Consider the following 22817-nt stretch of genomic DNA (forward strand, 5'->3'; position numbering starts at 1 on the left):
AAACCCTGTGTTTTTTCAGCTGAGGTGTTGGGATTGTAACTCAGCAGTAGCTTTTAATGGACTCGTTCTGGGCCAGTGCTTATAAAACTTCAGAGAAGCTCAGAACAGACTCAAATCTTTAATGACGCCACATGTAATTTGTATGACGTTGCCATGATGTGAAAGTTTCAAGAGGTTATTAAACACTTGAGTGCTAGACTGAAGATTTTTATAACATGGAGCCAGGTTTCCTACAACTGGTATATCAAATCTTTTGTGTGGTTTGTGTATTCTTGATTACACTAATAATCTAAAACATATTCCTGACTGTGGGAAAGTTGACATTTTACACATTTTTTAAAGATTGTCTGTTCACAGATAAGTTTGTACATGGGTTGTTTTGTTCATACCCAGATAAATGTAAAACAAAAGACAATCCTTAAAATTAAATTTAAAATATACAGTAAAGTACACTTAGAACGAACATGCTTAGAACGAACTACTGCATAGAACGAACTGATTGTAAAGTCCTGTTTTATCTCCCTAGCCTATATATCAATAACCAACGTTTGCAAATGTGTACAACGAATTACGGCTATAACGAACTAACTATAATGGTCCCTTCTGCTTCGTTATAAGAGTACTTTACTGTACTTTCTAATAACAGCACTAAAAGTTAATATTTTATTTTGAATTATTTTTTGGTTCTGAAACAATAACGTTCAATAAGACAAAATACCAATACAAAGTGACATCATCAGATATGACATTTCCCCAACGACATAATTTTTACGTTCATTGAGATACAAGCAAACTCAACGTTGCTGCGGCTGGACCAATGAGATGATGTTATATTGTAATGAATGTAACAGAAATGTAATTTTAAACGCCTAAAACTCTGTTGAGTGATCTACTATGGCGCTACATCCTGTCCATGTGTTAAATGAGACTGAAACACCAATACTTGTAAAATATTTATTAAAGGTGAGTCATGGTAAAATGTTGTCTTTTATACGTTAAAGACACATTTATCTGCACATTGAGACCAATCTAAATAATCTCGATTGTAACATAATTTAAATAAATATTCAGCAGTTGATATATTTTTATGAAAGCAGTTGTACATTCCACTTTGTGAAGGGTATGACAGCAGTCATCCCACCGAATCTCCAAATTGTACAAGCTGTTGAACATATTTTTAAAATCCAGAGAGAAAAACACCATGATATGTACTAATAAACAAATTGATAAATCAATTAGTGTATTCCCATCGAGAAATGTATATAAAAACACGAAATAGTTTCTATTCTAAATTTACATGCATCATTATGCAATAGCATAAATACATTTTAACAACAAAATAATTAAATGGTGGCTAAAGTTATTAAGGAAAATATGTTTCCCCATGTGTGTGTGTGCATGAATCCATTTATGGTTTAATTTTTACCTCTATCCTGTGCACCGCAACTGGTATATCAAAGGCTGTGGTATGAGCTTTCCTGTCAGTGGGATGATGCATATAAAAGACCTCTTGCTGCTAATCAAAAATGTGTTGAGTGTGTCGTTAAATAAAACATTTCCTTCCTTCCATTAATGGTTTCAGCACACTGTTCTGGACACACACCTCAGCCATATTATATATTATTATGAAGAGTGTCTTGGACAGGGATTAATGGGATTAATGGGATTAGTGAGCAATTAACTTTCACATTTTAACTTGCATTTCAAGCTTATATTCAAATGAAGTTCAAAACATGATGTTCTTGACACACACCTAATGGTTAGCTGTTGCTGAAAAAGAAGTCAGTCTAGTAACCCGACACTTCCTACGTAAGCTGTAAAAACTCAATCTAAGTGAATGCCCGTATTGGGAGTTGAACCCAGCATCTACCAGCTTGAAGACCGATCGCTGAACCACTACACAAGAATGAATGAATTAATGTTTAATGACACCCCAGCATGAAAAATACATCGGCTATTGGGTGTCAAACTATGATAAATGCAAACCACTACACAGCCAAGGCTCTTGACAAACAGTTTCAACTACTGTAATTTTTTTTTTTACAATACTGGTGCAAATCCGGTTACACGTTCTATAGCCTTGGCCTGTTCTAAGGGCATCATCTGTTCATAGTGTGACAGTTCCATGGTGAAGGTGGCCATCCCGGAGCTGATGGTCCGAATGGCAGTCGAGTAGCCCATGAGTTCGGCGAGAGGCGTGATGGCCCTCACGACCCTGGTGTCCTGTCGACTCTGAATCTCGTCTACGTGACTTCGTCTCTGAGCCAGATCGGAGAGGATTCCGTGCAGCTTGTCTTCGTCCGTGTTTATCTGAAAAACAAGTTGACCAAGGTGATCAGTTAGAGATTATTACCCATATGGTTAAAAATATCTTGGTACATATCAAAGTGATACGTCCCACTAGAACACCAAGTTAGACGTAACACTTTCAACGTCACACAGTGACATAATCGATCGGCACACAACAACCTTACAGGAACGCCAACCAAACAAGTTGAGTGATATAAATTAAGATCAATTATGAGTAATAAATAGGATATTAAACTCAATTCCTGCTTATGTCCCTCATGAAATAATTATACAACCTTACAGAAACGCCAACCAAACAAGTTGAGTGATATAAATTAAGATCAATTATGAGTAATAAATAGGATATTAAACTCAATTCCTGCTTATGTCCCTCATGAAATAATTATACAACCTTACAGAAACGCCAACCAAACAAGTTGAGTGATATAAATTAAGATCAATTATGAGTAATAAATAGGATATTAAACTCAATTCCTGCTTATGTCCCTCATGAAATAATTATACAACCTTACAGAAACGCCAACCAAACAAGTTGAGTGATATAAATTAAGATCAATTATGAGTAATAAATAGGATATTAAACTCAATTCCTGTTTATGTCCCTCATGAAATAATTATACAACCTTACAGAAACGCCAACCAAACAAGTTGAGTGATATAAATTAAGATCAATTATGAGTAATAAATAGGATATTAAACTCAATTCCTGTTTATGTCCCTCATGAAATAATTACACTACAACCTTACAGAAACGCCAACCAAACAAGTTGAGTGATATAAATTAAGATCAATTATGAGTAATAAATAGGATATTAAACTCAATTCCTGTTTATGTCCCTCATGAAATAATTATACAACCTTACAGAAACGCCAACCAAACAAGTTGAGTGATATAAATTAAGATCAATTATGAGTAATAAATAGGATATTAAACTCAATTCCTGTTTATGTCCCTCATGAAATAATTATACAACCTTACAGAAACGCCAACCAAACAAGTTGAGTGATATAAATTAAGATCAATTATGAGTAATAAATAGGATATTAAACTCAATTCCTGCTTATGTCCCTCATGAAATAATTATACAACCTTACAGAAACGCCAACCAAACAAGTTGAGTGATATAAATTAAGATCAATTATGAGTAATAAATAGGATATTAAACTCAATTCCTGCTTATGTCCCTCATGAAATAATTATACAACCTTACAGAAACGCCAACCAAACAAGTTGAGTGATATAAATTAAGATCAATTATGAGTAATAAATAGGATATTAAACTCAATTCCTGTTTATGTCCCTCATGAAATAATTATACAACCTTACAGAAACGCCAACCAAACAAGTTGAGTGATATAAATTAAGATCAATTATGAGTAATAAATAGGATATTAAACTCAATTCCTGTTTATGTCCCTCATGAAATAATTACACTACAACCTTACAGAAACGCCAACCAAACAAGTTGAGTGATATAAATTAAGATCAATTATGAGTAATAAATAGGATATTAAACTCAATTCCTGTTTATGTCCCTCATGAAATAATTATACAACCTTACAGAAACGCCAACCAAACAAGTTGAGTGATATAAATTAAGATCAATTATGGGTAATAAATAGGATATTAAACTCAATTCCTGCTTATGTCCCTCATGAAATAATTATACAACCTTACAGAAACGCCAACCAAACAAGTTGAGTGATATAAATTAAGATCAATTATGAGTAATAAATAGGATATTAAACTCAATTCCTGCTTATGTCCCTCATGAAATAATTATACAACCTTACAGAAACGCCAACCAAACAAGTTGAGTGATATAAATTAAGATCAATTATGAGTAATAAATAGGATATTAAACTCAATTCCTGTTTATGTCCCTCATGAAATAATTACACTACAACCTTACAGAAACGCCAACCAAACAAGTTGAGTGATATAAATTAAGATCAATTATGAGTAATAAATAGGATATTAAACTCAATTCCTGTTTATGTCCCTCATGAAATAATTATACAACCTTACAGAAACGCCAACCAAACAAGTTGAGTGATATAAATTAAGATCAATTATGGGTAATAAATAGGATATTAAACTCAATTCCTGCTTATGTCCCTCATGAAATAATTATACAACCTTACAGAAACGCCAACCAAACAAGTTGAGTGATATAAATTAAGATCAATTATGAGTAATAAATAGGATATTAAACTCAATTCCTGCTTATGTCCCTCATGAAATAATTATACAACCTTACAGAAACGCCAACCAAACAAGTTGAGTGATATAAATTAAGATCAATTATGGGTAATAAATAGGATATTAAACTCAATTCCTGTTTATGTCCCTCGTGAAATCATTTTCATTGTCACTCATTAAAGCTTGTGACAACTGAAAATTATTTCACTCGGGGCATAAACATGATACTACACGGGTGGTCAGAGTAAAGCCTTTATTATAGGTTATCCAACAGACATGAGTATAGTTATTTTACTGCTTACAATGTTACATGTATCCTAAAAAAGAATGATTGATGGGATTGCCATTGTAAGATGTTTCCAGCTAATAAAGCCGTTTTCATGACTAAATTTACACATTAAATAGATCCTGCCTTGAACAGAACTCTCTAGCAAAGTAAGAGGTTATGCCCACGACAAGCATTCTTGACATTTCCTGGTCGAAGCACATCAAAAATGTCCCATACCCATTTTAAATATATTTTTTCTTGTTTAGAATATTAGTGTTTGTATAAAAAAGGTTTTTCTTGTCATCCTATTTATTGCTTGAACTGGCTGGAATGAGAAATAACCTAATGGACCAATCAATGGAGATCAATTCTAGACTGACCATGCATCAACTTATGAATAAATATATTTAAAACAAGTTGGATGAAAAATCACTGCTGCAAACATTAGCATGTGACTAAATAAAAAACACATTAGATATACAATTTTTTTTATTCTAAATAACAAAATGTATTTAATAACTGTTGTATCAAAAAGGTTTCTAAACAAAGTTTGTTTTGTTTAATGACACCACTAGAGCACACTGATTTACATGGCTGTTAACTGTCCGCCGTGAGACGGATTTCCGTCGTCGGAGAAATTGTGGAAATTATTTTTTCAATCATTTTTAAAAAATGTTTTAATGAGAATCACTTAGGCCGTTTTCGGTTTCCGTAATGTCAACCCGATTACTTCGGCCGTTTCCTTTGCCCCACTGACCCCCCTTTAGGTACCCATCGGATGGGTATAATCTACCATACATTTAGGGGCCGGTGAACGGCCCCATTCCCCTAACGTAAATTCCCAATCCAATATCAAACCTTTTCCCCAGTTACGACCCAACGGTTTTCCAATAAAGAGTCCCAAAGTTGCTCTCATTGTGAACACTTGAACTCATAAAAATGTTTACAAATTTAGCTAATAGTATATTTTTAAAAAACTGACATCGAAAAAGTTTCGTTTTGGTTTTCCGATTGATTACGAACACATGACGAACAAGTCTGACCTGGATATGCAAATTAGGTGCATCTTGTTTTTGACAGAGTCTGTTGTGTCATAGTTTTTAGTAATAATGCCTACATTGTCCGATATAATACAGTTTTGGTAGATTACAACTTTTTTGTTTTAATTCATCCATTTGCGTTAACACATATTTGGGATCTATCGCAACACGTCCAATCCGCTATTTACATAGTCCGAACGGACATAGAAAGTAAAGTATTGACTTTATGTGCACCCTGCACTGTCATTTGCTGTGCTATTTTAAGCAGACGATCTTATTTTGTAAAAAGGTGTGTACATATGTTTCGTACTTTTTTTCTTCAAATATTTTATTATTTTATTTTATTTTTTTTAAATCATTTTTGGTATGGTTTTTGTAATTAAAAAAAAAAAACAACGTTACTACAGTAGTTGTAAATTAAGTGAAAAAAACCCTTTAATTTAAATGTGCTACTCACTTCCTTTGAAGTAATGGTCGTACCCATTGTCACATCATGTGGCGTTGAACACTGTTACAATGTAATAGTTCTGCTGGGAGATTATTAGATTGCATATTATAGATATTGAAACTTAATAAAGTTGATCCGGTCAAATATAACATTTACCGACCAGCGGTATGTTACTTCTTTATTATTTACGATTGAATAATGGGTCATTCGAGAACTACGCAACGTGCACTGAGGAGAGTGGAAATTATGGGATGTGTGACAAAACGTAATTGGGGTGTGTGGGGGGGGGGGGTGTGTGTGTGTGATTATTGTGCAATGTAATGTTAATTCATAAAGTAAAATGTAACCAGTCATTGCCATTTTATGTTAACATATATGTATTACTAAAGACCCCAAAGTAAAATATGACACGGTCACAAAAAACGTTACAAGGGGAGGGGGGTATTAAAACTGCAAGATTTTGTGTTACGTATTGTTAAATGGACACAAAGATCAACAAAGGACTATTCCACATTAGCGTATTGCAGTATCAGACATTGGCTTTTACCCCAATTTTTAATGACCCCCTCCCCCTCCCATAATGAAGTTGCAATAACGCAAGGGCCACCCGATGTAAATGTATTTGAATATTTGATTTGCCGTTCATTAGCTGGCCAAGCCTAAATAAATAATATCGGGTAATAATGCAAACTTTAAAAAAATGCCCGTAGCTTATGAAAGAACACCCCAACAAATGTCAGCCTAATAGGACTATTTTCATTAATATAGGTTCAGTGCAGGACCCATCAAATTAATGTTTTTGTGCAATAAAAAAAATAACATGGTGTGGGATGGAAGAAATACATGTTTAAAGTGGACTACAATTGTCATATAAAACATTACCATTTTGAATGCCCTGTACCTTGAAATTTCAGTCACAACATTTTACTTTTGTTAACAGCCATGGATTTATTAATCATCGGCTATTGGATGTCAAACATTTGGTAATTTTGACATATAGTCTTGGAAACCAGGTACATTTTTCCATTAGTAGTAAGGGATATTTTATATGCACCATCCCACAGACAGAATAGCACATACCACCGCCTTTGATATACCAGTCGTGGTGCACTGGCTGGAACGAGAAATAGCCCAATGGGCCACTGACGGGAATTGATCCCAGACTGACCACGCATCAAGCGAATGCTTTACCAATGGGCTACATCTCTTTAACTGGTCTTAAAAGTATGATTTCTCCCTCCTCAACATTCCGAGGAGTGTAATTTGTTTTATTCTCTCGGGTTTTTCAACAACAAACGTCTGATGTACCTCGAGAATCATCATTGGCTCCAACAGGACAGTATTGGCTTGCTTGAGCGCTTTGTGCACAGCTTGAGCTGCACACGCAGATACCATGGCAATCGATGTTCCTGGTCCCAAGTGGAAGCTGTGAAGATGTACTGTGACATTAATCACTGGGAAGTTTAGAACAGGACCTGTAAGATAAAATTACATATCAACACAGATGTATAAATTTGTCTCGTATAAGAAAAGTTGGCTTGGTGTTAAACATGATTTTTTTTTTTTTATTTTTTTTTTATTTTAATTGTGATAGATCTAGATTTAAAAAACAAATCTCCATAATTTTTTTTTATTTAAAAAATGTTCTTGTTTTTAATTGTGATAGATTTAGAGTTTGTTTTGTTTTAACAATACCATTAGAGCGCATTGATTATTAATCGATGGCTATTGGATGTCAAACATTTGGTAATAGTCTTAAGAGAGGAAACCTGCTACATTTTTCCATTAGTAGCAAGGGATATTTGCATCAAGCAAGCACTTTACCACTGGGCTATGACCCACCCCAGATATAGATTTGTAATTTGTTTTTACCATTGGTGATGCCCGACTGAATGCCACTCTCTATGGCCTTCAGCTGGTGTTTTTTCACATGGTCCAGGTTTTCCTCTCGCGATGACATCAGAATGACGTGTTTGAACTGAGTGGCACTCGGGTCTGGATGTAGAGAAATCTTCATCTTCACTAGATGGTGTCGGTCTCCAAGCTTCTTGTCCAGTATCTCTTCCACCTCGGTGCTTTCTGTGGCCGTTTCCCTGGTAACATCAGTTTCAAATATACAAATGAGTGAATGAGTGAGTGAATGAATAAATATTAGGTGTCAAACAAAGAAAAGTACAGTTTATACAGTTTAACATCATTGTTGGTATATAATAATATAGAATTAAAAAACAATTCTCACAGCAGTATAAATTATGCTATAAATTTAAAAAAAGAAGTGATTTTATGCTAAAAATTAGGATTGCTAGTAAAAACTAAATTAACTTATAAAATGTCAGATGAGGCCCTATTTTCTTGCAAGAATAATAAAAAGCAAGGTCACGTCCGAGCTGTTGGGACACCCGATTGATTTTGCACAAGCGAGGTGATCCATTGCTCATGTCAATTTTAATGTTGCTAGTTAATATTATTATGAATTAAAATTGATTTGATGTAAAGCAACCATCAGTCTTTAAAAAAAAAACATGCTCTGTGGCAATTTTGTATCTAATTATGTTCAAACAAAAATGAATAAAATATAAAATTCTTTGCTTTCTTAGTTATCTCCCTTGGGTAGAAATCCTTCGGCTAAGTTAGCCAGCCGTTTGTCACAAACTTGCTAGACTGTTTTTTTCTGCTAAATATTAAACTGAATGACCACTTCAAGAAATGAAATATAACCATTTATGTCTGACTAAACTTAATGATATTTGAAGTAGAGGGTCTGAGCTATTTTTCTTTTTGGATGGCCCCACCCCACCCCCAATACATGTATATAATGGTAAAGTAGGAAAATAGATGAATCTCCAGTGTGTGGACTGGATACATATGTTGGACATTCAGGTGGCCACCTATTCGATCATAAAAAATATCCAGATTTTTTTTTGTACAAATTTAGTACTACCTGTAACATGTTTTTGTATTTGATGGAAAAACTCACCATAAAACCATAATTTTTAAGACCTTAAAAAAATAATTCTGATTTAAAAAACAAACAACAAATTGTCCAGTCTTTTTAATTTCTGCCTGTATGAAATGCTGGTAAAGGGTACAAGCTACTAATTAAAAGTAATCTGACGGTGCTACCTATAAAGGGGCGGGACGTAGCCCAGTGGTACAGCGCTCGCTTGATGCGTGGTCAGTGTGGGATCGATCCCCGTCGGTGGGCCCATTGGGCTATTTTTCGTTCCAGCCAGTGCACAACGACTGGTATATATCAAAGGCAGTGATATGTGCTACCCTGTCTGAAGGGTTGATGCATATAAAAGATCCCTTGCTGCTAATCGAAGAGAGTAGCCCATGAAGTGACGACAGCGGGTTTCCTCTCTCAATACCTGTGTGGTCCTTAACCATATGTCTGACGCCATATAACCGTAAAAAAAAAGTGTTGAGTGCGTCGTTAAATAAAACATTTCCTTCCTTCCTACCTATAAGCAATTTGGAGTGGGCCGAGATCAACATCTACATTGTATTCATTGGCTATCCTTGATCTGATGATGTCCAGATGGAGTTCTCCCATTCCTGACAGAATGGTCTGGCCCGAGTCCTTGTCCACGTCCACCTGTAGACCAAGATGACAAAAATAATAATGTGATATTTACAAACAAATAGAAACAAATTCACATTGACGTACAGGCGAATGTCCGAGTATATTTAGTTATGAAAAATAATGGAACTGAGACCTACTAGGACCAAGTCACATTATTTTTAAGGAATGAAAAGTTACTAGGATATTTCCTTACAGACAGCCATCATATACATGTAGTTGTGTTGTGTGCCCAGGACAGTGCACTGGATATAAGCATATTTAAAAAAATAAATAAATTACTGATGTTTTAATTATAAAAACATTTTCTGAAATTTATAAATTATAGGCAATTTTACACTAAATCTGTGACTGTTATAACTCAATAAATTTTTTAATATTTGCAAACAATTCTTATAATTACAAACAACGTGACTTAATTAGTTAAAAATTAGGGCTAGCTTTGGGTCAGCAGAACATTTTGTCAAATTATCTATTAAACTTAAAACACTGCACAGACCCATGTATTTTCAAACAAATTATCTATTAAACTTAAAACACTGCACAGACCCATGTATTTTCAAACAAATTATCTATTAAACTTAAAACACTGCACAGACCCATGTATTTTCAAACAAATTATCTATTAAACTTAAAACATGGCACAGACCCATGTATTTTCAAACAAATTATCCATTAAACTTGAAACATTGCACAGACCCATGTATTTTCAAACAAATTATCCATTATTTCTAAAATTACTTCGCCAAATCAAAATAAAATCAACCAATTGTTTTTTAAATTCGCAGTTGGCAAATTTGGCAAGTGCCAGAGCTAGCCCTGAAAATACACATAAATAAGTTTCTAACATCCTTTCAATGATCAGTTTTAGATAATAAAACCCCATTTGACGCAATGACATAATTTTTTGAGGTTTACCAAATGTTAACATTCAGGTTTTCTTTTAGCAATGTCATCCCATCAGAATAGCATAAATCAAATAATGGTGAAAGTTTGTAATTATTCTCGGATAAACAGTGGGACGGACAGCAAAACCAGATAACTTTGATCACCTTTAAACTTGGATCCTCTTTCTGCAAACACTCTAGTGCAAAGTCAAGCTGTTTCTGCAGAGCCATGGTAGGGGGCTCCACCGAGCAGAAGAATACAGGGGTGGGCACTTCGACTCCTGCCAGGATCGGAGCACCCAATTCCTCACTGTTCCTGGCATCTGTCGCCTTTGTCTTGTGGAATTCTCTAGCTGCTGCTCTGGCGCTCGACTGACTTGACGTGATTGTATCACCTGTGTAGGTCTGACAGAAACATTACATACATAAAATACATTACTTTTACAAAACTATTGCACATCACTGGAAATGTACTTGATAATAACCTTACGGTTTGGATAAACGTTTTGATAAATCATCAGTCTGCACCAACCAATTAATAATTTATTGATTAATTAGTTAAAATGTACATCATACTTTGGGGGTACTAAATCTGCTACTTTATGCCAAACCAGTTGAAGGTAGGGTTTTTGTTTCTTTATATATTTGTTGTTTTTTGTTGTGGGGAAAAGGTTGTGAGTTTTTGTTTATTTCGTTTTGCTTTGTTTCTATATACTAAAACAAAAGGCCACAGAACTGTATTGGCCCTAATCTTTCTGATATTTATTAATACAGTGAAACCTGTCTTAAGTGGTCACACACGGAAGTAGATAAAAATGGCCGCTTAAGACAGGTGGCCACTGATTACAGGTTGCCACATATATAGTCTTTAAAACATTTGTTGTTGTTTCTTGTTTTAGCATTTGTACTGCTAATCAACTTTTCACATGCTGTCTCCTTGAGAAATAATTCAAATGGAATGTATTAAATTGACCGTTATCACTAAATTTCTTTTCTTTTTCCATTTAATTATTTAATTCCTACTTTATACAGTGTATTGTCATAGTAAGTGTGAGGTAATTAGATGCATTCCATAGTCATACTTTCTTAATGATACACAGTAGAGATGGGACTGAAAGGGTACTGGTATTCCTGAAGGTGCGAAGATTGGTTATTTGCTGCACCTTATCGCTGTTGTTAAAATATCCCTTTTATATAGTAGTAAACATTTACTGTGGCCGCTTAATACGGGTATTTTAGCGATTTGGGATCTGATTTAGGTGGCCGCTGTCCACGTTAGACAGGTGACCACTTATTACAGGTGCATTTACATTATAAATCGTGTGGGAGGGAAAAAAGTGGCCGCTTAAGGCAAGCGACCGCCGATTACAAGTGGCCACTAGGACACGTTTGACTGTAATTGAAAATACAATATTTTCACGAAATGTAAACCCCAGGTACAGATTAAATCCAAAATAGCAACAACAGGGCTGAGTTCAGCCAGAAAAACATGTCCACTAGGCTGGTTTATGCGCTTCACAGTAAACCAAATGGCCATGCTGGGAACTAATCAAATAGTTTGTGAACGTTAGTGAAACGTTTGCTGGCTTAACTTAGGGCTGCTGAAATCTTAAATAATAAATACAATATTTGTTTTGTTTTGTTTAACGACACCACTAGAGCACACTGATTTATTGAATGAGTTATTGAATTGAATGTAAAAACTTTGGTAATTTTGACATACAGTCTTAGAGAGGAAACCCACTACATTTTGTTCCATTAGTAGCAAGGGATCTTTTATATGCACCATCCCACTGACAGGATAGCACATACCACATCCTTTGATATACCAGTTATGGTGCACTGGCTGGAATCCTGCCATGAGAAATAGCCTTTAAAAACATGTTTTATTTTATAAAATAAATAATTTGTTAATGTAAAACTTGAAGACTGATTTTTGGGTTTTTTTTATAAATAAATAAATAATTTTTAATGTAAATGGGCACCTGATGGAGCATGATGTGAATGCTTCACTACTGGGCTACGTCCTGCCACTTAAAAAATGAATAAATGCTCCAATATAAAACAATCTTATTACTAAAAACCAAATCAGAAAACTGATTTATTTGTACTTGAAGAGTTTGACTTATAAATGTAATTCTTTACCAGTAAATTTTATTTCATGATGCAGGGGGCGAGACGTAGCCCAGTGGTACAGCGTTCGCTCGATGCATGGTTGGTCTGGGATCGATCCCCGTCAGTGGGCCCATTGGGCTATTTCTCGTTCCAGCCAGTGCACCACAACTGGTATATAAAAGGCTGTGGTATGTACTATCATGCCTGTGGGATGGTGCATATAAAAGATCCCTTGCTGCTAATCGAAAAGAGTAGTCCATGAAGTGGCGACAGCGGGTTTCCTCTCTAACTATCTGTGTGGTCCTTAACCATATGTCTGATGCCATATAACCGTAAATAAAATGTGTTGAGTACGTTGTTAAATAAAACATTTCCTTCCTTCATGCTGCAATGTGTTCCACATACCTGTTTCAGTCCTGCAATCAGTACTATATTTCCTGCAACAGCCGTCGACATGTCTTGAAAATCATCGGCATACACCTGCAGTATACGACTGGTTTTCTCCGAACACTGTCGGTTAATATTGTAAACCGTAGACCCGCTTTTCAAAGCACCCGCATACAATCGCAAGAACGTCAGGGGGCCTCGCTGTTTATTGTGAATGACCTTAAAAGCCAGAGCACAGAGGTCGGTCCTGTAGAAATCGATGAAACTGTGATGAACATCCATTGGGCTCGGCAGGTAGAGATTCACGGCGTCAAGTAGAGGCTGAACACCTTTGTTTTTCAACGAACTGCCACACAGGACTGGGATGATCTTCTGCTGTATGGTGGCCGATCGGACAGCCTTGCGGACCGCTTCACTCTGGATATCGTCGAGCTTCGTATCAGCCAAAACCAAGTCGGCAATGCTGTCGTCAATGTCTGCTAGCTGACCAATCAGATGGTGTCTTGCTTTTAAAGCATCTTCATACAACTTGCCATCTGATTGGCTTAATAACTTCTTTTCAAATTTGATTCCATCTTCACAGATTTTCGAGTTCCATACGAGTTTTTCCATCATGATGACATCTACAACACCTTCGAATTCCCTCCCTGTTCCTATCGGTGCGTTCAGAAGAAGGGGTTGCACTTTGAGCTTCTGTTTGATGGACGAGAGACAGAGTCCGACACTGGCTCCGGGTTTGTCCATTTTGTTGAGGTAAACCATCCTCGGGACAGAGTAGCGATCTGCCTGCCTCCACACTGTCAGAGTTTGGGCTTCTACACCTATAAACACAAGAACAATGACTGAATGGAGAAACAGAACATCGTACAGACATTGTGGAAGAAAACAAATTAATGATTAAAGTTTATTTTAGAGCACATTGATTTATGAATCATTGGTTACTGGATGTAAAACATTTGGTAAATTTTTACATATGGTCCTAGAGAGGAAACCCACTATATTTTTTCATTAGTAGCAAAGGATCTAAATATGCACCATCCCACAGACAGGATAGCACACACTACGGCCTTTGATATACCTGTTGTAGTGCACTCGCTGGAATGTGAAATAGCCCAATGGGCACACTGATGGGGATCGATCCTAGACCAACTGCCCATCTGGCGAGCACTTTACCAGTGGGCTAAATGCCATCCTCAGTAAACTACTGACAACTGTTTAAAGTTTATTTAGCTCAAGGACACCGCAAGAGCACATTGATTTATTCATCATTAGCTGATGTGTGTCAAACATTTGATAATTCCGATATATAATCTTAAACAAAACCCACCACGTTTCCACTAGCAGTAAATGATCTTCATATACACTTTCCCACAGTCAATACAGTACATACCATGGTTTTTAGATATACCAGTCGTTAGGCCATGGTTGGGACAGGGGAAAATCCAATGGGTCTATCAAGGTTTGATCCTATGATCCAAACATCTTAGGTGAGCGCTCTACCAACTGAACTACACATAGATTCCACTTCTGGAAGGAATAAGGCTGCTGTGATAATAATGCAGGGCTCGAATTTAAGGATGGCACCGACAGCAATTGCCATCATTGAAATATAAATTGCCATAGGTCAGGGGCATTACTGATGGCAATTTTGTGCCAATGAATAAAAAATACTATCGTCAGTAAAACTCAATGACATCAAAATGTATACACAACTTGTACATTTGAAATAACTCTTAATACAGCAAAATAACTTTTTCAGTAATGTTTATTTTCTGCAAAAGTCACTTTTAAAAAGACAATTGCCATCGGACGGCTTAAACATTGCCGTCAGGGGAGTTTTACCTAAAGCAATTAAAAAAAAAAAATTGCCTTGATGACAAATTCTTAAGTTTGAGCTTTTGTAATGGGCAATTATTATCAGCCTGGTTACACAAATTGATTCCGTGAATACATAATGAATACAAAATGTACCTGCCGATGCATCAAGCACAGCTACCGCTCCGTCCAACACTCGGAGAGATCTCTCTACCTCCACTGTGAAGTCAACATGACCTGCAACAAGACAACACATTCAACTGTTTCACAATATAGACATCATACCATAACCAAAATAAAATCTATAAACACAATTGTTGCTTTAAACTGCAAAATATCTCTCAAAATGAAAAAATGTTGTGCTGTTTACATACAATAAGAAAAACCAAAACAGGCTAGGGATTTTCAAGCTATCTTAGTGCTATGAGGTCATAAAATCATTGTATGCCATAAGTCACTACAGCACATGCCATAGTGATGTCATAGCTAATGATGGTTTTATAATTCTGTAGTGCTAAGATAGTTTGACAATATGGGCCCTAATGGGTACACATATATGTATGTATTAATGAACATTTATCTACAAGCCCTTAAATATATAATATACAATGCACAATGTACATCAATAAAACATTTATTGAAATTCTGTTTCTTAGTCTAATGGAAAAAAAAGAGAAGTTTTGTTTAACGACACCACTAGAGCACATTGATTTATTAATCATTGGCTAATGGATGTCAAACATTTGGTAATTCTGACATGTAGTCATCAGAGGAAACCTGCTACATTTTTTTCTAATGCAGCAAGGGATCTTTTATACGCACTTTCCCACAGACAAGATAGCACATACCACAGCCTTTGATATACTAGTCATGGTGCACTGGGTGGAATGAGAAATAGCCCAATAGGCCCACCAATGGGGATCGATCCCAAACCGACCATGCATCAAGTGAACGCCTTACCACTGGGCTACATCCCGCCCCATAGTGTAATGAGTCAAAACTAAACTAATGTCTTTGTAATTATTACACGTATTTACTGGTACTTAATTTTCAATTAATCTAAATAATATCATCATGTAGAATACTGAGCACTATAACCTTTCGATGCAGTTTAACAAATCTCAAATGGGGGTGGGGGTGGGGGTGGGGGTGAACAATAGAATTAAAACAGTATTAAATTGTATGTTTGACAAAGAGTAATTTCCCCTTAACTGTAAAGGCAAAAAGAGGACATTTTTACAAATCTTTAAGTTTGACTACAATTACAACATACGCCTTAGTGGCCTATTGGCCAATCCCAAAACCATGTGTGTGACAGAAAATAAATAAATATTATTAAAACCAAGTACATTAAGTGAGAAATTTTAACAATAACTGTGTTTACCAGTCATTCCCAGTTAAGACATAAAAGCAGAGTGGCATGTAGCTCGGTGGACGAGCACTCGTCCTACATGTAGGTCATTTCCCCCATCTCAACCTGTATCCAAGTTCCAACAACTCAGTTACTGATATATCAAAGACTGTGGTATGTGCTGTCCTGTCTGGCAGAGCACATATAAAAGAACTCATGCTGCCATTGTGGATCGACCTTAGCGGTAACCCGGGATGTTTTGGCTACTCATTTGTTGCTCGGGCTACCAGATGTCTAAACCCAGTATTCTGCTGGGCTACAAGATTTTTGTTTTCACATCCAGTTACTCTGCAATCAACAAGACACTTAAACACTTCAAAAAACCCACCTAAATGATTTTGCTTTTTTCTCTCTTTTTTAAATTTATTAAAATTATGGGGCTACCAATTTTTACTAAGGACTACCAGATTTTATAACCTGGTAGCCCAATGGGCTATCACTGAAAAAAGTTACGGTCAAGGTCTGGAACTCTTGTGGTTTTAAGCTTAGCATTGGCATTGCTCTATCTATATGGCATTGCTCTATCTATATGGCATTGCTCTATCTATATATCTATATTAATGGCCATAATATGCTAGCTGCAATTTAAAACGTGCTAAGGTGTGCTTTAGCAAACATTCCTTTCCTTGCTAAATATAACACAGAAAAAGAAAATCATGGCCCAAACAACATAGAACATACTGTAGGGCTCACACTGGAAAAACATAGAACATACTGTAGGGCTCACACTGGAACAACATAGAACATACTGTAGGGCTCACACTGGAACAACATAGAACATACTGTAGGGCTCACACTGGAACAACATAGAACATACTGTAGGGCTCACACTGGAACAACATAGAACATACTGTAGGGCTCACACTGGAACAACATAGAACATACTGTAGGGCTCACACTGGAACAACATAGAACATACTGTAGGGCTCACACTGGAACAAATTGTCGTTTAGCCAATTTTGTGATATGTAGAGAATTTCCAAGAAAATTATTAAAAAGTGGTTAATTTAAGGAATATTCTATCAGCAAAAGGCTAAATGAAGAACTTGAAGTCACTTTGTATAAAAAGTGTTTTTATAGCAATTTGCTAATTTGGCAAAGGACAGGGTTAGCCATGTGTACATGCATATGTATGTAGGCTAGATGTTAATGTTACCTGGGTTGTCATGCCACAATCGGAAGAGATCAGGCCCTTTCTAAGGGCCCTACAGGCAACCTAGGGAGACACCTCATCATCCGCAGGTCCTAATTAACGAGCTACTCTCAGCCTACTAAATCCAAACCTATATGTAGCTCCCTAGCTTTTATTCTTTAGAATGACCATCAAAATTGCGCCAAACTTCCCTCATCAAAATGCGCACCCATTTCCCTTTGGCTTAATACTACAGGACATTCCAAATTACATAGCACCATACCACCTTCTGCCTGTTACCGGCTACGGTCAGACTGCTGGTGCTCCCTTGCACCTGCCAGTGCAGGCGGTCCCTCCTTCACCCACCCCAACCTTTCCTATCCTGTACGTGTGCCCAGGACAGGCGTGCGCTACAACAGCTTGCTCTGAATGTGCACATTAAAAAAAATTCAATTCCATTCCATTAATGTTACCGGGTGTATCAATGAGGTTCACTTTGTGGTGGTCCCAGTGAAAGGTGATGGCGGCCGATGTAATGGTGATTCCTCTCTCTCGCTCCTGTTCCATGTAGTCCATCACTGTGTCTCCATCATCAACATCACCTAAAATACGAGGAAACAGAATCCCATAAAACAAACTCAAATTTACAACACTCACATATAAACAATTCATGTAAGCATAAGTATATCACATTTACATACAATGATACATGTACCAAACATTCCCAGTCTGGAGCTCGATGCGGTAAGATGTGTTTGTTTCACTTGTGCACATTGCACATGCTTTCGCGACTCGACTTCGGGATCCTTCACTTCGCCTGTTTATGTCAGCGAAGTGAAGTTTTCTACTGGGATGTATGCGGCCATTGGAACTGATTGAACGCTTCTCGTTTCGACAGTTTGCACCTCCAGGTTGGATTATTTTTAGCAAGATTCCTTGCCTCCACGTCATTTCTCCGTCTGACTATGTTGACTTGTTTTTTTTCGTGGTTTCGTGTTTAGTCTCTACATATCCGAGCCTGTCCTAGCAGCACTGGAAGAGTGACCGCCCCACTCTAAGAAGAAATAGGAAACGGGGTCGGCCCCTACTACTCTTTTCTAGACTTTACTTTGTTTTATTGTGATATCATCTCGTATCCTCCGCACCACTATACCAACCCATGACGACTGGACTATACCCTAGTCTGATTCTCTCTCTCGTTCAGACGGATCCGGCTTCTCAAGATTTGTATTTCAGCACAGCACTACACCTTCAACATCTATTAACTGTCAATCTAGGGGTTTTCTTGACGGGATGCAACCCATCTCGTCCAGGGCTACAAGCTGTGCACCCTAACGGCCTTAACGAGGCCACTCGCGTGGACATATGGATCGGACTTTAAACTTTTAGACTGTCGTTCAAAAGTTCATGTCGAAATTACTTTCTTTTTTTTAATATTATTAAATAGTCCGACCCTCTCTTCTTTCTCTTATTTATTTTTGGACTGTCCTTCTAAAATGCTCCAAATTATATAAATATTCGACCAAGCAGTCAATTCTTTTTATTTTTGGCTTGTAATTTTTTTCTTCTTTTTTTAAATTCTATTAACTTGTTTACTAATTGCTATTTTCATGCCCATTTTCAACTCTACCCCCCCCCCCATCCATCCCGAGTCAGTCCACCGATCTTATTTAATTTCTTTTTGACCACTTGATCTAATCTAGCGACCAAATTTAATTAGTAGAATTCTCTTTATTAATTATATTAATTAGAAATGCACATAAATTTTTTAAAGGCCCAATATTTAATTTTTGGATGTAAATTTCTAAATTGTCCCCTTAATTTTTTTCTGTCCCAGGACAAGCCCCTGGCTATCCAGAGACAGGCCCCACGACAGACATGCTCGAAACTCTAGTGGTATATGAGCATGTAAAAATTATTCGCACTTGCACATGTACCAAATTTGTAATTAGCAAACCCACTTGAATAATTTTTAAATTGCTTAATTCATGTTACAACGGTTTAAATTTAATACGTACACAGACCTGTACATATATGTAAGCACAGTATATTACATTTTAATAAAAAAAAACTACTTTAATAGCAAACCTTAATTTCTGAAATAGCTTAATTAATGTTGCAATTAAATTATTTAAATTTACAGGGTTTTTTAGTCCTACTTTATATAAATAACGATAAAAATATAGTGTGTGCACTCACCCACCCCTGAAGTCATACCCCAGTCACTAGAGATTGTGCCCCCTCCCTACACTCACACACTGAGATAGGGTTCCTACGTGCCTGTGATAAAGCCACTTTAATTAAAAAAAAAAAAAATTACACCTGACCACAGATGCAAACAGATATACCTAAATGCCTGGTTAAACCCGAATAATACAACATTCTTTCCGTAGTGGTTGTTTTCCCAGCATCAATGTGAGCCATAATTCCAATGTTTCGAATTTTAGACATGTCTTCATGATCTACATTTGCTGTGCTGTACATTCGATATTGGCACCCAAATAGTGCCCCTCTAGACAAATGTCTTGAATATTTCACTTTTGCTAATTTGTCAGCTATAAATATATTCAGCTGGGGTAACCCCAAAAGCTGACGTAAACAGAGAACCCTAATCATTTTTAAATTATCGAACAGCTCAGACTTTATCTCAAAAACTCTCCTGCTACTAGTGCTAGTTGAACGCGCTCGTACTCCGGTTCATGGGCGCAGCCATGACAGTTGCTGAGTTTTCAAGGACAGCGGAAATATGCGATATATCTCGAATGTCGGAAAACAGCACTCGGAACATTTCGGACGATTCCACGAATCATTGTCTCTGACATACGACATTCATTTCAACTCTTTTTTTTCCCTTTTTTGTGTGCTTATATCCAATTATGGTTCAAACACGCCCTCCTGGGCACACACCTCAGCTATCTGGGCTGTCTGTCCAGGACAGTGGGTTAGTTGTTAGTTGGTTAGTGGTTAAGTTAGAGAAAGAAGAGGGTGTAGTGGTCTTACACCTACCCAATGAGCTCTTAATGAACTCGCTCTGGGTTGGAGCCGGTACAGGGATGCGAACCTTGTACCTACCAGCCTGTAGCCCGATGATATAACCAATGCGCCACTGAGGTCGGTGGACATACGACAGACGTCGACCCGAATGAACATGTTTTGTTTAATGACATCACTAGAGCACATTAATTTATTAATCATCGGCTATTGGAAAGAAAGAAAGAAATGTTTTATTTAACGACGCACTCAACACATTTTATTTACGGTTATATGGCGTCAGACATATGGTTAAGGACCACACAGATTTTGAGAGGAAACCCGCTGTCGCCACTTCATGGGCTACTCTTCCGATTAGCAGCAAGGGATCTTTTATTTGCGCTTCCCACAGGCAGGATAGCACAAACCATGGCCTTTGTTGAACCAGTTATGGATAACTGGTCGGTGCAAGTGGTTTACACTTACCCATTGAGTCTTGTGGAGCACTCACTCAGGGTTTGGAGTCGGTATCTGGATTAAAAATCCCATGCCTCGACTGGGATCCGAACCCAGTACCTACCAGCCTGTAGACCGATGGCCTAACCACGACGCCACCGAGGCCGGTCGGCTGTTGGATGTCAAACATTTGGTACAATTAAGTTTCTGAAATATCCGCTACATTTTCCCATTAGTAACAAGGTATCTTTTGTATGCATATATAAATAAATAAAACAAGAAAAAGAAGAAGCAAGTTTTAAACCTTCAAATATTTATTTTAATATTTTTATTTGTGCGTCCTTTTTTCTTTTTTTCTTTTCTTTTACTTTTTTCTTTAATAAATAAATAAATAAATATACGTTGATAAGTGTACGATCTAATAACAATGACAAATACACGTAAGTTGACTTGTACATCAAAAGCCGTGGTCTTGTCTGTGGGAAAGTGCATATAAAGATCCCGTGCAGTTTTATCGAAATGCCTATGGCGGAAGCGGGTTTCCTCTTTTTCTCTCTACCGACCAGATGTCGAAATATTCATATATCAGACATTAAATGGCCGTTTTTTAAATGTGCCAGTTTTTTCTCCCTTTATCACAAAAAGAGACTGCTCGACTGTGCTACCATCGTTGAGATGTTTTTGCCTAATGATACTAGGCTATGTTTTTCACGACTAAAATTACATTTTCTTGTTTAGACTATCAGTGCCTATAGACCACATGGGCTGGAATTACGAACCCTGTTTTCCTTAAAAGCAGCTGTTTAAAGTGACATTATAACTATTTTTAAAAACATAAATCAGACATTACGTTGATTTTAATATTTAGATAATACATCCCAAGTGTTTCTAGTCATCCAGGTGTTTCTAATATCATGGACAGTGCCGGATTTATAAGAGGGCAAAGGGGGCAACCCCCCCTCCCCCCGCCAAAGCCCCCCCCCACCCCCGACTAAGGACTTCCTTTATAAAAAATTAAATAATTATAAAATTAGTTCATTTTTTTTATTTGTCATGTAATTTAATTTCTATGTTGAGGGGCCCCCGAACCTGAAGTTCCCCGGGCCCCCAAGTCCTAAATCAGGCACTGATCACGAAAACACATTTTTCATAATTTCTGTAAAACGTCTGAGATGTAGCGGTTATGAAGACGAACTTTAGTCTACTTTTAAATGGTATTTCCCAGTTTCAAAGTCACATACTCTTGTTTCCCTCTATTGTAACTTTATCCAAATGTGTTACAGATTTGTAGACTGACCAAACTTAGTGTCCATCTTCACGGGTTGAAACTAGAGTCTGTGACTGTACATGTAGTTACAAGTCTAAAACAGGCTATGTACATCCGGTGATGATGATGATAACTAGTTTAACGTGTCCATATACCACTAGGGTTTTGAACACGCCCATCCCGAGTCCGACCTCCGATAAGATCGGTGGCCTGACTCGGGATGGAGGGGGGGGGGGGGGGAGGGGGGGTGAAAATGGGCAGAATTTTGAAAATAGCAATTAGTAAAAAAGTTAATAGAATAAATAAAAAAAAATAAAAAAGGTTACGAGCCAAAAATAAAAAGAATTGACTGCTCGGCCGAATATTTATATAATTTGGAGCATTTTAGAAGGACAGTCCAAAATTAAATACATCCGGACAGAGTATTTTGGGCCATCGCAAGACCCTTATGATGATTTCGGAATTCCAAATTGGAATCCAGCATGGAATATCGCCATATATATGTTTTAAACTACTGATAAAAAT

The 22817-nt window shown here is 36.8% G+C and overlaps 1 protein-coding gene across 1 annotated transcript; it reads right to left on the reverse strand.

The window, feature by feature from the left end:
- Window positions 1-940: 940 nt before the first annotated feature.
- On the reverse strand, window positions 941-20397 carry LOC121370510 (ribosome-releasing factor 2, mitochondrial-like). The gene is made up of 9 exons (XM_041495794.1): window positions 19948-20397; window positions 18073-18201; window positions 15213-15293; window positions 13260-14062; window positions 10905-11144; window positions 9734-9867; window positions 8142-8362; window positions 7578-7744; window positions 941-2310 (listed from the first exon to the last, which is right to left on the reverse strand). Exons 1-9 carry the CDS (start codon window positions 20213-20215, stop codon window positions 2041-2043), a joined length of 2313 nt encoding a protein of 770 aa, XP_041351728.1. The 5' UTR covers window positions 20216-20397; the 3' UTR covers window positions 941-2040.
- Between the last annotated feature and the right edge of the window lie 2420 nt (window positions 20398-22817).

The sequence above is a fragment of the Gigantopelta aegis genome, chromosome 4 (assembly GCF_016097555.1).
Source record: "Gigantopelta aegis isolate Gae_Host chromosome 4, Gae_host_genome, whole genome shotgun sequence".
NCBI lineage: Eukaryota > Metazoa > Mollusca > Gastropoda > Neomphalida > Peltospiridae > Gigantopelta > Gigantopelta aegis.

Excerpts from the sequence above, each read along its gene's own strand:
- LOC121370510 (XM_041495794.1), bottom strand. The coding sequence starts at position 20,215 with ATGATTAGGGTTCTCTGTTTACGTCAGCTTTTGGGGTTACCCCAGCTG. Across the intron at positions 9,868-10,904 it reads AAGAGGATCCAAGTTTAAAG|GTGGACGTGGACAAGGACTC; the intron begins GTGATCAAAGTT and ends CTTGGTCTACAG. Across the intron at positions 7,745-8,141 it reads TCAGTCGGGCATCACCAATG|GTCCTGTTCTAAACTTCCCA; the intron begins GTAAAAACAAAT and ends TTTATCTTACAG.